The sequence below is a fragment of the Lynx rufus genome, unplaced genomic scaffold (assembly GCF_022079265.1).
Source record: "Lynx rufus isolate CCGP_SWC_20201006 ecotype Redwood Valley unplaced genomic scaffold, mLynRuf1.p SCAF_2, whole genome shotgun sequence".
Classification (NCBI taxonomy): domain Eukaryota; kingdom Metazoa; phylum Chordata; class Mammalia; order Carnivora; family Felidae; genus Lynx; species Lynx rufus.
In genome coordinates this window covers 191,898,013-191,921,896 of record NW_025814834.1, presented here as the reverse complement: position 1 = coordinate 191,921,896, position 23,884 = coordinate 191,898,013, and the positions used below count along the sequence as shown (strand labels likewise).

At 52.5% G+C, this 23,884-nt stretch overlaps 1 protein-coding gene across 1 annotated transcript; it reads right to left on the bottom strand.

Moving 5' to 3' along the window:
• Positions 1-10,599: 10,599 nt before the first annotated feature.
• On the bottom strand, positions 10,600-23,471 carry NT5C1A (5'-nucleotidase, cytosolic IA). The gene is made up of 6 exons (XM_047082456.1): positions 23,337-23,471; positions 16,494-16,661; positions 15,904-16,033; positions 14,588-14,710; positions 12,503-12,687; positions 10,600-10,965 (listed from the first exon to the last, which is right to left on the bottom strand). Exons 1-6 carry the CDS (start codon positions 23,469-23,471, stop codon positions 10,600-10,602), a joined length of 1,107 nt encoding a protein of 368 aa, XP_046938412.1.
• Positions 23,472-23,884: the final 413 nt, after the last annotated feature.

Genomic DNA, 23,884 nt, shown 5'->3' with positions numbered 1-23,884 from the left:
GAGCAGGGATGAGTAGGAAGATCCTTTTTAGCCTGACACCTGTGAAAGACAGGGAACAGGAAGGAGGACTGGGTAGGAAGAGCCTCACACTTCAGTACAGCTCTGACAAGGTCTTGGTCAGGCCTGGGGTAGAGATTCCCCATTAGGGGAGTCCCACAGCCAGCAGAAATAGCCCGACTCTAGTTTCTCCATTGTGCCCAGTCACTGACTGAGGGCAGTCCCGGGAGACCATGCTGTCTACTTCCTGAAAGTCACAGTGGATCTGAAGTTACAGCCGCTGGAGACTGTTCGCTAATGACAGCCCTTGCCGCCGCTTCTCTTGAAGGCACAAACGAGTGAGGTACCCTCCTGGCAGCTGCAGAGGGTCCGTGCTTTGCCAGGTCACCCAGCCCAACAAGCAGGTGACAAGTTCACACTCCTGGGATGTGGCTGCACTGTCCTAACATGGGGGTGAGCTTTAAACCACTTGGATCTTCGCAGGGCTTCCAGGGGGATGCTTTGCCAGAGGAATGAAAGAATGACGATTCAGAAGAAGTCAGCTGAAAACATGGTGTTTCAAAGGGAATAGCACTGAGTCTAGAGCAACGGCCTGGCATGAAATGTCCTTTCCGCGACTACTAGTGTGTGTCCTCAGACAAGTTCCTTCTCCTCTCTAACACTTGGCTTTCACCCTTGCAAGATGTGGAGGAGAATATCTCACTCATGCTTCCCCTGCCCAGATCCAAAAGAGTCGGGCAAAAGGAACAAGTATTTTTATCTCTGTAAAGATGGCTCTTCTTCTTACACAGGTGCCCACTAAAGGCCACTCCTCAAACTTTCCCCTTGGATTAACCCAAGTGGCAGAATATTATTTGTACAATCTCTGAGGTTCAAGGGGACATAGCTCAAACTAACAATGAAAGCTCAAAAAATTTTTTAAATGTTTATTTATTTTTGAGAGAGAGAAACAGCACAAGCATGGGAGGGCAGAGAGAGAGGGAGAGAGAGAATCCCAAGCAGGCTTCACGCTGTCAGTACAGAGCCTGATGTGGGGCTCCGTCCCACAAACCGCGAGGTCATGACCTGATCCGAAATCAAGAGTCAGACATTTAACCAACTGAGTCACCCAGGCACCCCCAAAGCTCAAATTTTCTGGTGTGTGTTTCATCTTAAAAACATACAGGAGAGAGTTAGTATAGAGTAGCACTTAAGATACGGACAACTTGAGTTTAAATCAATCTCTGTGAATTACTGACTATGGACTCTGGGTGAGTTACTTTACCTCTCTGAATCTCAGTTTCCTCCTTTGTAAAACAAGATAATAGCTAGTACCTACTTCATAAGGCTATTGTGAAGATCAAATTAATTGATTTATATGAAGTGCATAGAAAATCTATTATATTTACTGTTATGATGTGAATTTGTCATTTATTCCTCGAGTTACTTGTTCATAAAAAAATTTTTTTAATGACTTACTGGCAAATAAAACTGACCACCAATAAGGAAAAGGAAAGAAAGGCAAAGAAGTAGAACAGTTAGTTCTCAGGTCTCAGCCCTCAGGTCTTTCAGCTTTGCAGGTTGAAAAGTGAGGGCACAACAGAGGAGATAGAATTATGTGCCTGATTTCTCCATCCCATTGTTCCAAGGCACAGTCACACCTCTTCCATGTTGTAGGGATTTTGCTCCCAAATCCAGCCCAATATCCTGTCAGAAAGTGGAGGATTCAGTTAGGGCACCAGAGAGTTCAGTCTGTTTGCTCAAGGCCTGGGCAGGTGGAGATGTTAGACCACCAGCTCTCCCACCACCCCTCTGCACCCTGCCCTTTCCCTCACCTTAGACATGGCCCATCAGCGACAACCAGGATAAACAACTCTGGTACCGCTGGCCTTATGGACATTATAAAAACTTCACAATGAGACGGAGACATCTCAGAACACAAAATTTCCATGACGTTCCCAAGTAGGTGACCTCAGGACCCCTCAAGGAATCTGCTGGATGGGAGGTGTGAGGAAGGAAGTGGATGAGGAGTCACATTTCTCCTTATCCCTGGTCGGCTGGGAAGGTGGAGAACTTCAGGCTGGAGAATCAAGGAGGTACAGTTGGGCCTAGTCTTGCTTGGAGGCAATGAAATGGCTAAGATAAACTTGGAGGTCCCCAGTTATACCAGGCTGATGGGTGTAATGGTATGTGGGACTCAACCTCCAGGATGGCCCCCGATTATCTTCACTTCCTGGTGTTGACACCCTTGTGTAGTTCCCTCCCACACTGTATCAGGTTGGTCTGGGTGATCAATAGCACATGGTAGAAGTGATGATATGTCACTTCTGAGGCTGGGTCTTAAAAGACAGTCTTTTAAAGTAAATTTGCCTTGCTCTCTCTTGGATTACTCTGGAAGAAGCCATAGCTATATCATGAGGACACCTGGGCAATCCCATGGCAAGGAACTAAGCCTACCTGCCTACAGCCATGTGAGTGATCCACCTTGGAAGCAGATCGTCCAGCCCTTGACAAGTCTTCAGGTGACTTCACTCCCAGCCAACAGCATGACCACAACCTCCTGAGACACTCTAAGCAAGAACCACCCAGCTAAGCTGATCCTAGATTCCGGCCCCAAAGAGACCGTGAGATAATAATTGTTTGTTGCTCTAATCTGCTAAGTTAATTGGCACAATTTGTTACAAAGCAATAGATAACTAATGTGCCATAAGACTTCCATGCCTTTGGTTTCCTACCCAGATGGGTGATCCTTTGGTGATCTTTTTAGGAGGGATATTCAAAATATTTTACAACCACTTCCGAAATGACATTGGCTGCAAACAGCTGGCCCAGTCCTGACAGCCCTGAATTTGACTGTTCAATTATAGGCACATTTATTGACACCCACTTAGGGCTGGGGGACCCCAAAATGAAGCGGGAGATTCTCCTTTGGGATATGGAAGAAAGAACTATGGGCCTATCTAGGATGCAAGGGAGAAAGTGATCTATCCCTTATGATATCCTGGGTTTTGAGAGAGCCTAGTTGAGGAAGTTGTATTTGGGATGAGTCTTGACAGGACCTCAGCAGAGGGGAAGTCGAGTGGCAGCAGAAATGAGGGCGGTGGACAGAATGGTGGAGAGGTATTGGCCCCGTGTCAAGGGGGCTGTGGAGGGGGCTGAGGAGTAGGGGGAAAGAAATGTGAAGGCTGAGGCAAGAGTCTGAGTCATGCCCTTCCTCCTCCATCTCACACCCTCTCTTATCTCCTCTTCTTCCTCCCACCCCATTCCACCCTCCCTTGGTAGTTCCAGATGGGAACACTGAGTCCATTGAGCCAAGAGCACTATCAGGAAAAGCGTGCCTTCTGATGGGTTCAGGCTGCAGAACCTCAGGGTGGTCTTCGTGTGGGGGAAGGTCTACAGAGAGACACTGGTACCTGGATGGAACTGATCTCAGGCCTGCTCACTACATGAAATGCCACTGGCATTTCTTGAGAGGACCAGTTAGTAAATATAATTGTGAGGAAGGAAAAGAAGACAATAGAAATTTATTTTAAAAGTCATCTATTTATTTGAATGGCTTTTATGAGGCAGAAGCTCATGTTGTAAAATTCAGGTATAGGACCAGCATGAGGAATGAGAGGGATCCACACTGACAAGCACACAGCACCCTGTATCACGTGACTGGGTAAATGCTGTGAGCCCGACAGAGCTGGGGCCCAGAGAGGGCTGATGGCAGACCACAGAGGGGCTGAGCTGAAAACGTATGAGCTGTCTCACCCCCTCCTCAGACAAGGGAACTCACATAGATAACGAAGCGCATGCTCCAACCGTTTAAGGAGGCACTTAGGAGATTTACCATAAAAAACAACCCAAGGAGGTTAGGTTGTAAGGAAGACCAGGGCAGCCCATGTTTGCCAAAGATATAAATAGACCTATAAAGATATAAATAGGGCTTCAGTCAGGTAGATACAAGCACACTATGTATAAGGCTTCACTTTAAATCTTGTTCTATATTGAGGGGGGGAAGGGGACTGAGATGCTTTTTAAGTAGAAACCAGAAGCTAAAGATACACATGCTAATAAAGTACTTGATATGCACACAGTTTAAAACACACAGGGATGAACTAGGTTATCTCTGAGGTCTCTTAAAGATCCTAAACTCTGGGAGCCTGAGTGAAATACCCTTACATGCTCAGTTAGTCGGTTCTGAAGAACCCAGTTCACTGGGCCTGGGCCAGAAGGTGCAGACAGGCGACTCCAGGGCTGGCTTGAGCCTGCAGGATGTGTTTTGTTTGGCTTGTGCAGTGCTTTCCAAATTCAAAAGAGTTGCCAACATTTAAAAGTCCAGATTTTTAGCTTCTCTTGAAAAATGGGGTGGGGATATCTGGCCACACCAGCACACTTTCCCATGTGGCAGAAACCGTGTCAGACAACAGCATATGCACACTCCCTTTCACTAAAGACTCTGCCTCTCTTCTCTCATTTATGTTTCCTGCCTGGTCCGTGGAGGCCCTTGTGACCAGGCCCAGACACCCAGTCCGTGGTGACCTCATGATTTTCTACCTGGTGGAAGCTACAAGCTTAGCCTTGAGGCCTTTATCCTAATTCCATGGTGGACCCATCTTAACAGTGGGCCCACGGAGGCATTTTCACCCACAATCCAGGAGTATGGGAGGCAGTAACCCCAGTCTGTAGAACTTTCATTTGTCTTACAGGGACCTCTAATCCTAAGAAGATGAATAACTGAAAAGTTGCCAGCCATATTTCACTTTCATAAATTCAATCCCAAAGGCTTTGGGGAGATACTTCCTGATCAAGGCCAAGAGTTAGTCATTTCTGGGCCAGACTAGAACACCCAAGCAGAGAAAGGAATCCCAGACTAGATCGGGCTGGGCCAGGGGAGCAGGGAAGAAGGTAGCTTTTCTGGCCATGACCATGAGATGACCAGGACAGCTGCGTGAGGTTGGCAGGTTTTGCAGGTGTTAAGAAAGCTCCACTCATGTCATTGTGTGAATGACACCATCTGGATTCGTGCAGTATACAATCTGCCCAACTGTACGTGTTAACCCTGGGACTATTAGGGGGAGAAAAGAAATAAGTGGAAATGGTGAGGCAAATGCAGTCCAAAGGGGTGTCCTAGCACAGATTCTACCACTTCTTTCCCAAGACTGCAGGGTGTAGGACTGGGAGGTAGAGGATTATAAGTCAAGATCTTGTTGGCCAGAGTCTGGAAGCTGGCAAGAAAGATAAGTGGCCCCCATGCTGCACATGTGCAAATGCCCATGAGATGATGGGAATGGCCAGAAGCGGTCCCAGGAAACAGGGCTGGCCATAGTATGGGGGGCCCAGGATCCTTAGTTAACAGAGATAACCATCCTGTCCACTGTCCACACACACACACACACACACACACACACACACAGTTGTCAGCAGATATATCTGACCCATTACACGCTCACATAAACAAACATACATGCAGTTTTTATCCTGTTGTACACACTCAGATGAATGTGTCCAAACACACAATCACAGTGGTTGCTGGTAAGAGCAATCAGCTTGTCACACAGGAAATTTTCAGTCCTTTCCTGCAGGAATCTAGCACAGCACCAACTAACACGGGAGAGAAAAATCAACCCCTGAATAAAACCACCAACTCTGGCCTGTAGTGCCATCTTCTGGCGGGACGGGGTATTGTACTTTGCCTCAAAATGGTGAAACCCAGTAGTTTCCCAGGCACGGGATCCAGGGAAGCCACCAGCCCCAGGATGCCATCCCCCCTCCTCCTTGTGTTCTGCCCTAGTGGGGTGAGACCCCGGCATCCTGAGTTGTACCACGGAATCAGAGAATGAACATTCAGGGCCTTGAATGCCCTCTGGAAAGCAATGCCCAACACCAACAGGGAAGTCAAAATAGGGTTTCATCTTTCATGCCAACTCTAACTCACTGGTAGGGGCCGCCTGGAAGGCTGGGTTGATAAGGCTTCTGAGGCCAAGTCTGGGCATATGGGAGAAGAGTATCATGATGGAACAGTGATGTCTACAGGTGGGACCACTTCCACACTTGCCATTCTTGCAGTGGATTCTGCAACCGTGGTAAGTTCCTAAACCTGCAGGGTCCTAGATTTCTCGTGATGCACAATTCCACCGCGAGGGTATGTGTGTTTGTCGCTCACACCCGCATAGCACAAGACAATTGCCGCTCTGACTTTTGCTGGAATTTTATCTCTTGATCGGTAACATCTGCACCAGCTAAAGCCCTCACTGAAACTCTTCATGAAGAACTTGTTCTTGCTTCCACAGAAAGCTTGCAAGTGACCTGTCAGATCAGAGTGCTGAAGTCAACATTGGGCACTTTGCTTTATCCAAAACTAATATTTAGCGAAACCCATCCATCTACCAGCACTTGTCACTTCCCGAGAGGCCCTATGAGGGCAATGACAAACTTACAAAGCCATGTTGGTCAGGTGTTGGACAGCCATCTGGGCTCAGCCCTCGCCAGGGGTCCCGCTCCCTGCTCCTCACCCGTCCGTTTAGGAGGGCACGTTCAAGTCAAATTTGCGCATCAACAACACTTCAAATTACAACAGGCAATGGGTCACTTGAAAATAGTCAAAACTTGAAATATAAAATCCTCCAATGCCAAGAGTCGGTTGCAGTCAACGTCAAGGCACTTAGCTGGGTGGGGCCTGCAATTTTCTGCAACCCTAATGATGCTCATTGATGGGCATGGAACCCCCACCCCCATGCTCCCCTTTCTGGCAGTAAAACCAGCATCTAACTCCACTGCTTAGGTGGATGTGAGCTGGTCTCTCCCAGTATGGGGCAGACTGGAGATGTTTGCCTTAGCCCAGGGTCAGATAAATATTTTCAGCTCCTTGTTCTCTGTTGAAAGAAGTCAACTCTGCTGTTGTGTGCAAACGCAGCCATAGACATATGTGAACCAACGGGCATGGCTGTGTTCCAATAGAAGTTTCTTTACAAGAATAGGTGGTGAGCTAGGTGTGGCCCATAATTTGCCAAACCCTGCATTAGCCCAATACAAAGGTCTTCAAGCTGGGTTCCAGGGAAGGGCGGCGGGCGGGGGTGGGGGGGATGTCTGGAGGTGTTTCAGGAGTTCTACAAATGTTTGGCTCTAATTTAAATCCCTCTTAGCTATTTAGGAAACTGCAACAAACCTGTACCCACTTTGTCACGAAGCTTCTCTGGCCACCTCTATGCTGTCTGGGCTGGACGGCAGAATGGCTAAGAGCCTGGGTCCCAACAAACAGACATGCGCTTGAGGACCAGTGCGGCCACTTACTAGCTGCGTGACTTTGGGCAGGTTACTGTCTCTAAGTCGAGTGGATGATGGCCATCGTGCTGGTGCAGCCTCCTGGACGCCCCTCTGGCTGAACTGTGGGAAGATGGTGTTGTCACAGTGGAAGATGGCCAGGGCAGCTGAGGCCATGGAAGGTCACTCGGGCTCGGGCCAGTGCTATTTACTAACTGTTATGGAGGTATTTCAATACCTTTATCACCAGTTTGGTGTACTGGTGCACACCAGTTACACCAGTTGAATATCATTGTAATGCCAGATCCACCGCGGGTTTGAACTTCTTGCTGGTTTTGATTTCTTCTGGCATTTTCTGCCACCATCCCCACCATTCTGATTGGGCACTCAGGAAAAGGAGGGAGGAGTTCTGCATTGATCTTAACAGCCTCAGTGCATAGAACAGGGCTTGTTATGTTCAGTGGCAGTTTCCACTGGGTCTGGGACTTATGTTGGCAAGCACATCCTGGGAAGTGTTCCACAGGACTTGTCAGGGAGCGGGACTGTTGGCTTACAGGGGTCCAGCATTTCAGGAGCTGTGGCCCCTCTGCCCCAATGCTGCAGTCCAGTGGGGGCTTTGGTGCTCAGCTGTCTTTTTAATTTGCCTAGTGAGACAATCAAGGATGTTCCTTGCCCCGGAGCTCCTCCTCGCCACTGGAAACAATCAGAACGTGTGTCTGGCTGCTGCCTTGCCTGCCTCCAGGATTCTGGCCTTTGACTGTAGCCACTGAAGGCTGTTTTCCAGGCCTGAGATGCTCATTTAGGGTTTTAATAATAGAATTGGACCCCAGTGTCGCTCACTGCCCAGGGCTATCCATGTCTATTACTGGTGGCTCCAGTGAAATCACGACTTTTACTACACCTTATCTTTCTGCTTCCAGCATCATATTTTTCTGCTTCCTGAGAGACTTAGAAGAATCAGGGCTGTTTATCACTAGGTTCTGGAAGCAGGACCTCTTGGTTCCCAGAAGCCCTGGGGTTTATCTTAATTAGGCGCCATCTGCTACCTGATATACATGTCTGCCCTGGTCATCCAGCCTGATACTATTCCATGGACCTCGGCTGTGCCCAGCTTTGCAGGCTGCTTATGGCTGTGGCTGGCTCTGTGAGCCCTAGAGGCTCATCCAAGGGGGTGATTCTGATGGGGGGAGGACAGAGGCCCTTTTGTGGTCTAGTCAAGATCAAAGATAACTCCCTCTCCCACTGTCTTTCCTGCAGGCTGTTCTTAGGTCTCACTATCTCTGGGCTTGGAGCAGAGGGAGGAGCTCAAAAACCAGACCCTCTGCCCTGAGGCGTCCTCTGTTGGCCAGAAGAATCCTGCCCCTCCTGTGATAAGGCAGTCATTGGCGGGGTCTGCCCCAAGCACTTAGCAAGGTCTAGACCTACCCCCCACCCCCCGGTTTCCCTGCAGCCCCCGACACAGAGTGAAAATCAGACCCAGCACTTCTCTTCTGGCCCCAACTGTTGCACATTTTAAGAACCACCTCTGTCTTTCCACTTTTTTCTCCATCCTGGATTATCTTTCTGCAACTACTACCCTGCCCTACACTGCCCAGAACCATTACCCATTCGGACTCTGAGCCGAGTCCTCAAAATGACAAAGGTCAGAAGGTCAGGCCCCACGTGGCCCTTCATCCCCTTTTCCCGCCCTCATAAGCCGTCCAACCCTCCTGCACACACCTCCAGGCTCCTGTCCCTATGATGGTTCCTGTGGCTTGCTTCACGGAGTGCTTGCTCACGCTGGGATTCTTCTCGGAGCCAGGCAATCAGTCGCTCACACAGACAGCTGCTCACCCTTTCTGGGTCTTCCCGAGGGACAAGTTCTCAGTGTCCCCACCCTCCCTTCATAGCGAGAGCCAGGCTCGTCTGCAAAGGAGGAGGCTGACTCATCAAGGAGTGAGAGTTCTCCGCGGGAAGTGGTGACAAAGGGGCTGCAGAGGCTCCTGCAAGGGTGGAGGATCCACTGGGGCGCTGCAGGGGGAGGTCACTTCATCCTGGAGTCCCTTGCACAGCATCCCAGTGACAGAGAGCTCAGTACTTCCGCTCGCAGTCCCATAGCTGGAGAATCTTGCTAGTGCACACACTTCAGCTCCTTGCTCTCTAGCTGGTCACTGTCTCAGATCCGACCTTCCCACGTCACCCGGGGTGGGCCTTCCCTCCCACGCAGGCAGGACTACCTCCCCCTTTAGCCCCTGAGCTTTCTTCCTCTGCATTTGGGTCCACAACAGTGAACCCAAAACCCCACCTCTTCCCCCACTGGCGGAGCTGCTTGGCAGCACAGCAGGATGCGGTCATTGAGGGAGGAGGGGGGGCTGAGCTGGGGGGGTTGGGAGGCAGGAACAAAAGGAAATTTGGCTGAAAGCAAAAGCAAAGGGAGCATTGGGCAGGCTGCCACCACCGCTCCTCCCTGGGAGAGCTTGCAGTGCCCCCTGCTGGTGGAAGGAGAGCTTGTGCGCAGGTTAAATTGGCTCCTCTCTCCTTCCGCAAACCCTGCCCCTGGCAGCTGACCCCTGGTGCATGACTCAGAGTAGAGGATCACAGGGAGCAGATGGGTCATCTTGTCCAGTGGTTTCCAAACGTGTGGCATTAGAGGTAGGGTTGCTGCAGACAATTGTGCATTTTGCCCATCTGACAAAGGCCTCTGGCCTGAGGAGCCAGTGGGGGCTGAAAAACAGGCTACATGCTGCCGAGCAAGGCAAGGACCCCAGTGTGGGTCTGGGCCAGCCCCCAGGAAGGGCCGTCTTTTTGAAATTCATTCTAGAGACAGGGCTCTTCTCTAATTGAACAAATGTACCATATGGACTAGCAGCGGCCCTATCACAGGGCAATCTTATTAAACCAAGCTTCTTGAGCTGAAGGAGACTTTGAAAACCACCTACAAGATGGGGGAACTGAGGGCCATGAAAGGGAGGGACTTACCCGAAGTCAGACAGCTAATGCCAGGACGGAGCTTGGAAGCCAGATGCCTTCTCTCTCAAAGCCATGTTCCTTGCATCCCACTGAGCTGGTTTTCATCCCAGGCCCCTTCCCTTCTTACCTGGCTCCTCTGACCAGGCCCCACCCTGACTCCTCTGACCTGCCGCCCTCGTTCCCTCAACTTTCTCTGCAACCCAGCTACTCTGCAGTCTTCCTCTCCTTGCCGGAATCATGGCACAGTGTTTGCCCGAAAGAGGGGCTGGTGAGAATTCTGGCTCAGTCCGCATAATTCCCCACCAGTCCCTCACTCGTGGGGATGGGAGCAGTCGTGTAGGACAGAGTGGTGAGGAACTAGAAGGGTCCACTGGACGACATGGTGAAGTATATGACAGGGGGCTGTGCCTGGAGCTGGCGGCTCAGCTACTGTGCAGACGGGGCCTGCTTCGCAGGTGCAGCCTGCTGGGGTGTCTGTGCCACGCCGTAAGGCACATGGGCGGCCACTGTGCCCATCTCCTGAGCCCCAGCCACATGGAACATCTGGTCGTCGAAGAAGATGTGTGGGCGGATCTTCTCAAGGAGGGGGCCCTTGGGCGCTCCCGCAAGGAACAGGGCTTCGTCTGTCTCCAGGCCCCAGCTGCGCAGGGTCTTGAGAGCCCGGGCCCCAGAACTGGCCGCGCTGCGTGCCGTCACCAAGTAGGTGCGGATTGGACACTCCAGCCGCAGGCCCTTGGAGTAGAACTTCTTCTGCAGCCTACCCAGTGCCTCTAGAAAGCCCTTCAAGGGGCCCTACAAGAAGGCAAGGGAACACTGTGAGCTCATCCATCTCCCAAACATTTGCCCCCTCCCCCCTCCAGCTGGGCTCCTTCCTAAAGCACGAGTGTCTTGTTGTTTGGGACAGGAAAGCTTCTCGGGATCCCCGAATCTCCCACTTCTGCTATGCCTGCTAGGGCCACTGTGTGCATCAAGGGGACTGTAGGTACCTATACTGGTCTGGTCTCCACACTGCTGTGATTGGGGATGTCTGTGTCAGAATAACCATACCAGAGCAACTGTTACTCTGTATATCCATCCATGTACCCCCCCAGGTACATGGGTGTCTGTCCTGCAGCTGTGTAAGTGTGGCCTTCTGTGCTTATCAGCAGGGAGGATATTAAAAATACTTAGTAACTATGGCATGGGCACCCTTCAGTCAGAATGGACTCCAGCTGCAAATAACTGGGACAGACAGACCAATGGGTACCTGCTGAATATCGGCCCTACCCATTGGGCACAGGTGGCTCAGGGTGTCGTGTTCCAGCTCTCTAGGGTCAGGGAAAGGATTTACTCTCTACTGTGCCTAGAACAACAAAGCTTAATGAGGATGTGTGAATAAAGAACCAGATGCTGATGAAGAGGGAAATCGCAACAGCAGCTGGAGATGAGGGCCTGTGGGCTTCTAATCTTGGAGACCCCTCACTGGCTGGGTGAGCCAGTGAAACAGGGGTCACTGGCAAGCAGTGTTCTCCTGGGACTCTGCCTACCACTTAGTGGTAAAACTGTCCTGCCCTGGATTCCCGGGGATTTCAGAGGAATCCCAAAAGAATGCAAGTTGGATGACTATCCGGGGGCCACAACTACAGAAAGCCTGCTAAGCTCTGGAGAAAGTGGTTCTGGGATTATTGAGTAACGAGATTTTTGTTAAAAGCGCAAATAGGAGCTCCCAGGGGGTCTGAGAATCCCAACACCTCTAACCCCAGGGGTTTTTCACAGGCTCCAGGGCACAGTCTCGGGGAGACTCCAAGCCATGGGAGGGCCCCTGAGCCTCACGGCCAAGGGATAGATGGCAGGAGGTAGGAGGGCCGGTGTGGCCCAAAGCAGGTAGGCTGCTGCAGACCCCACCCTTGTCTGGATCTCCTGCCCCCTGAGGAGCCGTCCAGCTTTTCCTTTTCTCCAGTGAGGTAAATGGGAGCTTCCTGAGGACCTGGGAGACTACTCAGAGGGGTGAGGGAATTTCAGAGAAGGAACAAAGGCTCCAGAGAGAAGATGGCAGCTCTGGAGAGAGGGTGAGGCCTTTGAAGAGAGGAGGGAAGCTTCGGAGAGGGCAGGGGAACTTAGAGAACGGGGGCTTCAAAAGGGGGGTGGGATTGCACTGAGGTAGATGGGGTTCATTGAGGGGAGCCAGGGGTCAGGTGAGAGGGATGAGGGCTGGAGGCCTGGTTGAGGGGACCCAGTTGGATTCTGGGCTGAGCTTGGGGTTTGGTTCTGGGCTCAAAGTTCCAGCCAAGGGCAAGTTCTGGGGACCCTCCTTGCCCCTCTCAGGGGTTCTGGGGAGTGTGTGGAGCACCTGAGCCAAAGGTTTGTTCTCGTGGGCCTTCTCATGCTCGAAGAACCTGTCCAGCCCATGGGCCTTGACGATGCGCTCCGACTCATCGGAGAAGAGCACAGCATCCCCATCGAAGGCCACGCGCAGCTGACTCTGGGATACAGCCACGTCCCTGCTGGGGCTGAAGATGGTGGCGGCTGCAATCCCTGGGCAGAGAGAGGCAAGCGTTGTCTGCTTTCATCTAGGCAATGGGGGGGAAGGGTGCCCTGACACCTGCTTCAGCTGCCTGGGGCCAGGAGACCACTATCTCAGGCTGTTCATGTCCCACTGGCCTCACCCAGGACTCAGAGCAAGGCTAATGAGGGCTCATTTTCAGAATATTTAAAAACTGGCCAATAAAAATGGACAGTGACTTTTGCTCTGAGCAGGACTTTGAGGGCGCTGGTCCAGGTCAGGGTTTCCTTTTAGTTGCTGCTGTGTGGGAAGGTCTGGGGTGGGGGCAGCAGGAAACAGGGGTCATTCAGAGAACGCAGGGAAGCAGCTGTTTATCAATCAGTAGGGAGAAATTTCAGTTCTTTAATATCTAGTAAGGTCATGCTGGTATGGACCAGCTAAATGTCAGTCCTGACTGGAAGGAAGGGCCCCCCAGGTCACTTTTGTCCTTCTAGGAGCTACTTACAGGCACCTGATGTTGACTTGCTAGGGGCTGGGAAGGAGCCCTAACCTGGGCTTGGCCTCAGTTACCCTCTCCTGTTGATTCTGGCAAAGTCTCTCACCTTCTCTGGACCAAGGTAGAGTTAAGGGTGTCTGAGCTCTGTCTGGAGCTGAGATTCCAGGCTGAAGCCTATAGGCACCCCCAGTCCACTGCCACAGTGACCACCAGGTATGCCCCACTCAGGCCTCCTTAAAGCTACATGGGTGACCATCAAGGGCAGTCCCAATGCTATGTGACTGTGTACATAGAATCTCTGCAAGCCTGGGCTTCTCTAGGGGTCAGGGATGCCTGTGGGAGCCCTGGCCCCAGACCAGAGCAGCACTGGACAGCAGAGAGCCAGCGCTAAGAGGCTGGAGGCCTGGGGATCTGTTCTTTAGCTGCCATCTCTCCAAAGGCTGCTTCAGCCCTGCTCTTGGGAATCTAGGCTCACAGAGGCTGGACCAGGGCAGAGCTCTGTGAGGAGAGAGCAGTGCCAGGCTCCCTTCAGCAGCCTGAGGATGCTCTAAGTAGGACCAGGTCCTGGGCATCAGGCCAGGCACCTTCTCAGCACCTGCAACACTGGAGCCAAGATGAACCAGGACCACCCGACTCTGGGCAGGGCCTCCCTCCTGACCATCCCCTGCTTGCTAGCCTGAGCTCAAATTACAGACATATAGAGACACACATGCAGGTCACTGCCAAGGCCCCAACCAGAGGGTGTGACATCTGCCTAGGGAAATCACTTCCGGTTTCTGGTTAAAGAAAGCCTCTTGGAGCCCAAAGCAACTCAAAAGAGTGAGGCATCAGTGGGAAAGAGGCCACGCTTCTAGGCAGGAGACAGCACGAAAGAGGAAAGTGGATATATTGTTGGTTGATAGAGAAACCCACCAGTAGTGTTCAGCCTAAGGAGCCATCTCAGGCAGGGGGACAGTCCTTCCTCCCCTGTGGGCCCATTTTCTTCCACGAGCAAGGGGGATATGCACCCTGTCAGGAGGGCCGAGACTGTGGATGCCACCCCAAACTGCCACTTGAGAGAGACACATGGACTCTGGGAAATTCTCTTCGTCAGTACTTGCAGCTGTGTCTCCTAACTTCACCTCGGCACGGCCAGGGCAGCTGCTGCAATGCCAGCCATTTCCCAGACGCCAGTGCTCAGGATGTTCTAGATACTGACCTTCTTCCCCACTGGCCCTGCGAGGGGCGGAGGCTGCTCATGGTCACACAGGAATCAGAATTACTGACCCGGAGGGTTCTTAGAAGGGAGTACAGGTCATAGGAATTAAGGAAGGTACTTCCTTTCCAGTTACCATGGTAACCCTTAGCACCTGCTCAGAGCTTTAGGACCAGGCCCCGCACCCCCCGAAACCCCTCTGTCAGACTCCCCCATATTCTCCCTTCCCAGTTTGACTCACCTTCATCAATGGCTTCCCGCACTTTTTCCGCATCAGCTGACAGGTAGAGGTTGGTGTGATAGGCCTTGAGGTAGCAGATGGGGCTATTCCCACCTGTCATGCAGAACCGCTCAATGAACAGGTCTGGGGAGGAGGTAGAGAATACCCAGGTGATGCCCGAGTCAACCCTCAGGGCCTCAGAGTGGTCCCTTGGTGTCCAGTGGGTGCCATATTGGTTCTGAGTGGTGGTGGGGCAGCAGAGGGATTCTCTGAGTGATTTTACGTCACCATTCCTCTCTCTGAGCCCCTCCATCCTTCATTCATGTAACATGGATGGGCAACCAGGAGCGACTGCCTGGCTCAGGGTAATATCTTCTTGCCAGGTAGTCACAGTACTACAAAAGGTGGGTCCCCAGCCAAGCCTGGCCCTCCTGGCCATAGCTGATTGGATAGGGGCAGACACCTGACCCAAGCTGGGCCAATCAGATCCTCTCCAAGCCTGGGCTGATAGTGACTCCCTGCCCCTGTGTGCGGAGGCTGTAAAAGATTTGGTGGTTGGTTAAGAGGCTGTCTGAGCCCACTGAGTTATTCCATCGCTACCCTAGCCCCCATGAGGGACAATCCACAATGGAAGGGCTAATGCCTGGTGCAGCAGGGGCCCTTGAAGGCCATGCTCCAGTACTGTAGATGGTGTCTCCTGTTTACTAGGTGCTTACGTCCTAGGGCACTTAAATATTTTGAATATCATCGCTCCCAGCGATTTGAAGTTAGGATTTTAAAAATGCCCCCGAAGTTCTGTTGGTTGCTTAAAACAAGAACTTGTAAACTTATAAAGCTAGCTCTGGAGGATCTATTACTTCCAATCAAGAGTTTGGACTAAGACACAAAGTCCCTTCTCTCTGACAACTGCACCTACTTCACCTAGCAGCCTTGTGAGGCCTGTGAGCCCCACTGCAGACAGAGAAACTGAGGCACGGAGGCAGCAAGTGCCCTGCCCAATGCATAGGCAGGGTGGCCTGTGCAGTGGTGTACCGGAGCTGGCTTGTACCAGCTTGTGAGAGCCTAATGTTAAGCATTCAGGGATTTTTTTTTTTTTTTTGAGCCAGTTAGATTGTTCAACTGTTGACAACTTGAAATCAGCCATGGTGGGAATATTTATGCCCTAAGATGGCAATCAGAGTTTTGTTTGTTTGTTTGTTTTGTTTTCTTAAAGACCCAGCTTACCAGAATACCCCTGGGCTCAGGTTCCAGTTGGTATCGCCTCCCTCCTGCAGAAGTGTGGCCCTATCCCCAAGCCTCTAGTAAGGGTGTCCCATGGCCAAGCCCCTGATGCTCACCGTAGTGGTTGATACTGTTGATGAGACGGACGCCCACTTGAGCGTGGTTGTTGGTCACGAGGACAATGTCAAAGATGTCCTCACTATCGGGGTACAGCTCCCGCAGCCGCCTGTTCACAGCCTCCAGAGCCTGGATGGGAGAGAGGACCCTCTTGCTCAGAGCCCCGGGGACTGATATCTGGAGTTGGTAGCCAGGGCTGGGGAGGAGGGGGGTCAGCTGGGATCTAATGGTGGGAGAGTGGGAGAGGGGAGGTCAGGGACTGGCCAGGGGTGAGAACAGTGGACTTGGACTGTCTCATCCTAACCTCACATCATGCTGGTTGATGGCTGCACAGGGGGGCCTCACTAAAAGGGTGAGTGGAGGCTGAAATCCAGTCCATTTCCACTCACCAAGCTAGTTACCTGGAGAGGGGCTGCATTAGCACAGAGGATGGGGAGGCTTCTTCCCACAATGGCTCTGTCCCCTTGCCAAGCCAAGTTCCCGTGGGCTGGCATCTGCCCGGGGGTGGTGGGGGGGGGGGTGGCTTTCCTTACTCAAACACCTAGGAGTGCTTTTTCTGATCCCCACAAAAGCACTACATGGCACCCACCTTCACGAAGGGGAAGGCCGGCCCAGGGCTGAAGGGCTCGTTCTCATGTTCCAGCTGGTAGCGCACATACTCCTCCACGCCCTGCTCCGTGTAGATGCGCTGCTCCTCGTCCATGCGGAACAAGGCTCGGGAGGACACAGCAATGGTGACGGCATTCTGAGGCTTGGGCTGTGCAGGTGCAGGAGGAGGGCTGTTACTCACACTCCCTGAGGCAGGTCGCACATGCCAGCTTCCCTGGGTACTGGGGACAGGGAGAAGACCCAGGCCCCGTCTCTGCCCTAAGAAGCCTCTGCCTTGGGCAGGGGCAGACCTGGGTCAGGACCCCCTCCATGCGGGACCCAGCCAGGAACTGAGGGAGATGGTGGCTCCCCACCAAAGAGCATGATCTGGTGGGAGGGATATGCCCTCGGGCAGGCTGCAATCTAGTCAGCTATCTGGACACAACGGAAAAATGAATACAGTGTATGTAGCCAGAGTATTGATGCCCAAGATGGTCTCCTGATGGGTTCCATTACCAAATGAGAGCTATATGCCCCTTAGGAAGAAATGGTGCCCAGAAACGTAGCAGTTACATAAGAAAATTTATCTCCAGCCCAGATCTTTCTCCCGAGTTCCAGACTTCTACATCTAACTGCCCAGTTGACCAACAGACACTCAAACTCAACGTGCCCAAAGCTGAATTCCCACCACCCCTTGCACCTCCAAACCTGATCCCCCACCCACCTCCTCATCTCATTCTCAGCACCACCATGGACTCAACACTAAGGTCAGAGCTGAGATGTCAACCTCAGCTCCTCCCTGTTCCTCAATTCCCCCTCCCCCACCAATCAATCAATCCATTAATCAATCACCAAAACCCGTCAACTGTATAGAATCCATCTACTTCTTTGCGTCTTCCCTGCCAAAGTCGAGCCCATCACCATCTCCCACCCCAGGTCATCCATATTGTTGTCAGGGGATGTTTCTCAAGTTCACATCTGATGATGCCCCTCCCCCTTTCAGTGGTACCCACTCTTCTTAAGTTCTGTTCCATAGCCTTGAGTATGGAGTAGAAAGCCCTTTGAGACAGACCCCTATCTCTCTCCACTGTCACCTTCCTGTTATCCCACTTTGTTCAGTCTGACCTTTCTCATGTCCGAACATACCCTTCTGTCTGTCTCTGAGCCTTTGCATGTGATGTCCCCTCTGCCTGATCTGCTCTTTCCTTGACTCCATCTAGCTAACTTCTTTTTTAGTGTTTATTTATTTTTGAGAGAGAGAGAGAGAGAGAGAGAGAGCATGAGAGGGGGAGGGGCAGAGAGAGGGAGACACAGAATCCAAAGCAGGCTCCAGGCTCCAAGCTGTCAGCACAGAGCCCGACGCACAAACCAAGCGATCATGACCTCAGCCAAAGTCAAATGCTTAACCTACTGAACCACCCAGGCGCCCCTCCATGTGGCCAATTTCTACCCAGCCTGCAGATCTCAAACTGCATGTTGCCTGCAGGAAGTCACTCCTTGCTCCTAGTCCTGGGCTTGCTACCCCTCCCATAGATTTCCTTTTTTAATCAAATTTAGTGCAGCCTTCATTTAACGATTTCCATTTCTAGACAGATCTGGGGAGGAAGCAGGAACCATGCTTAAATTCTGAGGGAGCAAGAACCAGGACTATCTTGTTTATTTACTGTATCTAGAGTGCTTAAAACTGTGCCTAGCACCCAGCAGGTGCTCGGTAAATTTGCAATGCTCAAGTAATCTGTTTCAACGAGAAACAGTATTTGCCACGACAAACTTAATGCGAACTGGACGTTCCAGCGCAGTACCTCGATCTGCTCAGATTGCTTGACATATGGTAGGTGCTCAGAGAATACTTTTTTGGTTGATGCAAATTTTACACGCATTAACTGGTCCTTTGTGCCAGGACCCTGGGCTCTGCCTGGGAGTGGCCCTGGTAGTGACTTGGCTCCTGCCCTCAGAGTCACGGGCTAATAGGGAAGAAAAGCAGGTAAACAGAGACACAAAAGGGGGTTAGAATGAGTAATAGAACACAGGTGAAAGCAGAGTTTTGATGACAGGGGTTCACAGTAGGCTGCCACAGGAGAGGAGGTATTTGCATGGAGCCCGGAAGGAGGAGTCAGGTGAAGGGAGGCATAGGAGGTGAACACATGCACAGTGCATTCACAAAGGTGAGCAGAGACCAGGGCAGGTGTGGGTGGAGATGAGCCCAGAAGAGGGGGCAGGTGCTAGAAGGCCTCTGTCGGGGCCTCGGAGGGCCTCAGAGTTCCCTCACCACCTGCAATGGAATGGGGAAAGGGGCACCACCACAGACAGCAGCTGGACCCTTCATAATCCACGGGGAGGATTAGAATGTGGGTGCTTGCCTGTGGGTGCACACGCACCCAGAGTCCCAGCACATCTGTGTGGCCTGAGCATTCCTGGAACTGTGATTCCCACTTTATAGATGAGGAAACACAGGTGCAAGGTGAGAGTAACACTCATAAATGGGCCTCAAATTCTGACCTGCTGCTGCCAGCACTGTGGGCCATGCGCTCAACCCCATTGCTTCCCTCTGGAGTCAAGCCTGGGTCCCAATCAGTTGACAACATTGAGCGATTACCATGTGACAGGCACCGTGCTGGAGACATGGCAGGAAACAATACAGGCATGATCCTCGCTCCCATGGAGCTTATGATCTACCCCCAAGGCAGAGATCTGTGCCATCCTTTAGAACAGCATTGTCCAGTAGAACTTTCTGTGATAATAGACACGTTCAGTGCTGTCTGTGTGGATACGTGTGGCTACGGAGCAACTTGAAATGTGACTAGTGAGACTGGGGAACTGGATTTTTAATTGCATTGAGTTTTAATCAATGTAAATCCCAGTGGCTATGAATGGCTAGTGGCTAATGGAGCTCTAAACCTCAAAGTAGTAACAGAAGACCAAAGAGTTCCCCAAGCTCATGTGGTAAACCTCAGTTTGCATTTGACTTTTACCCCAACCAAGATGGTGTCTGTGGCCAGCAGGGCCAGGGAAAGGCAGTGACAAGACAGGTGCCTCTTCTCTGGGACTCAACCCAAGTGCCTCTCCCAGTTGCCAAGCACCCCCTGATCATGGGTTGGGTACCTCCCAATCTCCTTGGCAACTGTGAGCTTTCAAGGAAAAAAGGTAAAGTTAAAAGACCAACAGGAAAGCGGTGATAGAGGCCTGGCCAGGGATGGTGAGGGTGGGATAGGGGGAGTGTGGAGACCACTCTTACAAACCCAGGAAACCTGCTGGGCTTCAGGACAGGGCCTGAGCTTGCTCCACCCCCTGGGCTTCCTGCCCCCAGGGACAGGCCCATCACCCCTTCAAGGACAGACAGCCAGCTGCCCTCTCAGCCCCTTCAGGCAGGTTCCCAAGTCAGCCGCTCCAAACCAGGCAGCCAGCCAAGGTCTCGCTCCTCACTTGCTGTCCCACAGTCCCTGCCAGACTACTGCATTCTGGGTCCCCTCTGGCTGAGCTATTCAGACCCCATCCCATCCCAGGAAAAACATCCCAGTTGCCTTTCTTCTCTTATAAATGGGGGAGTAGACTCAGAGATGGGCAGAGTATTACTCTAGGTCACACAGCAAAGTCAAGGCAGAGGCAGGTATGGAAGATCCCAAGTCTCTGGTCTCTAACTCGGCCTCTGTCCACACAGCAGCACCTCCCCCCATAAACCCCTCCTTGATTGCTCCCAGATGACCCCAACCCCTTCCATGTCAGCCACTTCCTTGGGACCCTTGGCCCACACAGACTTCCCCTTACCGATTTGAGAGAAATGATGAGGGAACACCATGCCCTAAGGTGGAGGTTCCTATGGGCAGGGCTCTCTTTCTCCTCAGAATGGAGGTCCCCAGGGCAGGACCCTTCTGCCAGCTCCATCTGCTTTGACACTGTACAAGTGGGATAGGTTCTTAGGGCCCAGAGGGCATGAACTGCTGTGGGAGATACAGAGAGAGTGGCCTCTCCAGGCTTTAGGCAGAGCTGAAGGGACAGGTGAAGGGCTGACCAGAGCTGGGGAGAAGCCAAGCACTTGGAGACCCAGTTGCAGAGGAAGGCCACCCCTTCACGTGTTGTCAGGCATACCTGGGAACAGTTCCTCCAGAATGCAGAAGGAAGTCCAGATTCCAGGCCGGGAATTGGGTCAGAGCAACCCTTCTCCCAGATCAGGGATTCAGCCCGAGAACACTGGGCTCCAGGGAGCCACAGTCCTGCCAGTTCTCTCTGCCTTCCACGGGCGGGCGCTGGGGGGCCGGTGAGGAGGGATAATGCAGGAAAGGCGGCCCCGCCCAGCCTGCCAGAGGAGCTCTCATTTAGACTGACAAGATTCTGCCTGTTGGGCCCAAGAGAGGAACGTAGCCAAAAGCTGTTATTTCTAAAAAGTCATGCTGGGAGAAGAGCTGCTGGAAGAGAGAGTGACAAGCTAGGTCTGGACTGAGGAGTTCTCTGACCCCATGAGGTGAGGGGCTCCTATGGGCTTTCAGGGCTTAAATATTTCACTCAAGCCCCCGGGAATGAGAATAAGCTCTAATGGGGCCCAGGAGGCCTAAAGCCCCCAAAATAGCCTTTGGGAGGGGAGGCTGCTACAGGAAGGAGCGGGGGGCTGGGAGGCCGCCAGGTCCTGGCCTCCCAGAGGACCATGAGGCATCAGGGGTCATGACTGACAACTGGACCTGAGCTCCCTGGTTCCACGGAGGAGATACATTGGTGAGCTCCACACACGACCCCAGTCCCAGTCTCCATCCCCTGGGCCATGCCATGACATTAGTCAAACTTCCTCCTCAGGCAGGGACCAGCCTCCTCACTGGTCTGCCTGCTGCCAGACTCACCCTCTCCCAGCCATCTCCCACACAGCCCCAGAACAATCTTGCTAAAATGAAATGGGACCAAGTTAATCCCTTGCTGAAAAATCCTGCAATAGCACCCTAATCGTTGTCATACTTTTTAAAAAGAAGATTAAACTTTTATTTCAATGAACTCCTGGGCAGAACCCCAATATGTAAATCAGATATTACTATAGTTTATGAGTATAAATTTATTTTACTAATTTACTATTTGATTCAAATGTATTACATGCACATGATATAATGTCAACCAGTGGAAATGGCACAGTTGTACAGGTGATAAATTTGAAACTGGGGGTTAGGCTGCCAATGCAGACTTACGCTTCATCATCTAGTTATTTGTTTCTGTGTTTGTTGGTTTTTGCACAGTATTGAGAAAGTCCTGAGTCACACCAATAAGCAGTTGCAAATGGTAAAAAAAAAAAAAAAAAAAAAAATTGTATTGTTTTAAACTACAAGTCTCAAGATACTCAGCAATAGTAATTGCCAGCAATTTCAAGATAATCTTCTATTAAGCAGTTCACAGGGAAAGCTTTATTCTGATTTTTGCTAAAAAAGAAAAAAAAAAAGAACCTGTAGCATAAGTTAATATGTTGGTGGTATACAAGGTGCTAAGACGTCCACATAACACATTTGAGGGAACTGAGCTTTATTACACATTTTAATTGTTTAAAAGGAAGTTGGAAGGAAAATGAAAATAAATTTGATCTGCATATAAGCAGACCCCCAGAAACATGGGGCCCCAATGGAACCTAGTTTTAAAACCCCTAACCCACTGAATACCCAGGCTCCTTAATATGGCACTCAAGGCCCCATGTGGGTCTCTGGCATCGCTCTGATGTATCTCCCAAAGATCCTGCATTCTCCCACTCAAAGACATCCCCAAGCCTTTTGCCCGTCCCGTTTTCCTGTCTGCCTGGGAAATGCTGTCTACTCAGGCTTTAAGGTGAGCTCAGATACCACCTCTACAAAGCCTTCCTTCGTGGGCCGTCACTTGCTCCCCTATGCTCCCTCTCCCCCCATCCCAGGCACCTTGTAGGGTCTTTTATCTGAGCTCTCACTATGTCCAGGGTCTCCCTCAGTGCACTGTGAGCTCCTGAGGCAGGGACTCAACCCAGTTCATCTCTCAATCCCCACTGCTGAGCAGGGAGGGCCTAGAGGTGCTGCAGGAAATGACTGTTGACAGGGTGGGCCTCCTGGGGAAGGCCAGAGGGAAGCAGCAGGATGCTTTAAGGTCAGGCAGGTGCTGTTTAGAGGATGCCTCTGGGCCAACCTCCGTTCAGTCCCCTTCCCAAGCTGTGAGATCTGGGAAGCAGGGATGAGCAACGCCAAGGCGAATCTGTCCTATGGGGAGAGGAGCTCTCTCCTCTGTGTGAGTACCAGAGGGCTGGGACCACCATGGGGGGCACGGGGATGTTGGTGACTACTGCGATGGGAGCAGAGCCCGGAGCTGTGCGGCGGAGTCCAGCGTCGGGAGCCCTGAACACAGAGCGAAGATCCCAGTGCAGCTTAGGAGGCGGGCAGAGCAGCACCCTGAGCCCAGGGCGCAGGGCCTTGAGCCAGAGTCCGAACGCAGGCGCTCGGGTCCGGGGCCCGGTGCCCAGATCGCAGGGACCTGAGCGCACAGCGAGGAGCCGGGTTTCCAGTGTCAGGTTACCCGAGCCCGGGGCGCTTCGGTAGGCGCCGCAGACCCGTTTTGCCAACAAGTGCTGCTGTCCGCGCGCCCCTGGCCGCCCGCTGTCAGAGGAGCTGGGCCCTGATGACAGCATGGGGGAGGGGGTCCTGGCGTGGAACCCGAGCGCCGGTTAAAACAACAACATCAACACCGGCGCGGAGCTCCCAAAATAAACGTGAGCCAGCGCCAACTGCCCGGCGCATTCTGGTGCTGAGGAGCCGCCTCCCCTCCCGGAGGGCCGCCACGGGCCCCTCTCTAGGGGGCTTACGACCCTCCCCCGGTGACCCTTCCCCAGCCCTCCTCCGTACCCAGGCCCTGATGTTACCGATTTGGGTTTCTTCTTGGGCGCGAGGTTGTCGTAGAAAGTCTTGGTTTCCTCCCATCGCGGGGCCGCCGCGGTCTCTGCCCCTGGCCTGGGCTCGCGGGGCTCGCGGGGCTCGCGGGGGTCCCCAAGTTCCATGATCCGGCTGCGACCCGGCCGGCGGGAGCAGGCGGCGGCGGGGACGCGGCGCTGGTGGGGCTGGGCTGCAGCAGGGAGGCGCGTCCCGGGCGTGAGAAGGGGGCGGGCCGCGGCGGGGAGTGTGCGCGCGCTAGCCCGCGGGGAGGCGGGGGGCCGGAGGGAGGGTGGCTAAATTCGCCCTCCTCGCTGCCCTCGCGTTGCTCTTTGCGGGATGTGTACTGGGTGGCAGCGGAGTCCAGGAATGAATGGCGGCGGGGAGGGGGCACTAGGGAGGGTTTGGCCTCTGGGACTCCCAGGGGGAGGGGCCCTAAAGCTGGGCTTGCGGGCTGCTGCGGATTCCGGATTTCGGGGATCGTGTTCTTCACTGGTGCTCAAGGGCACCCAGAAAGGAGAGGCCTCGCAACTTTTTTCCC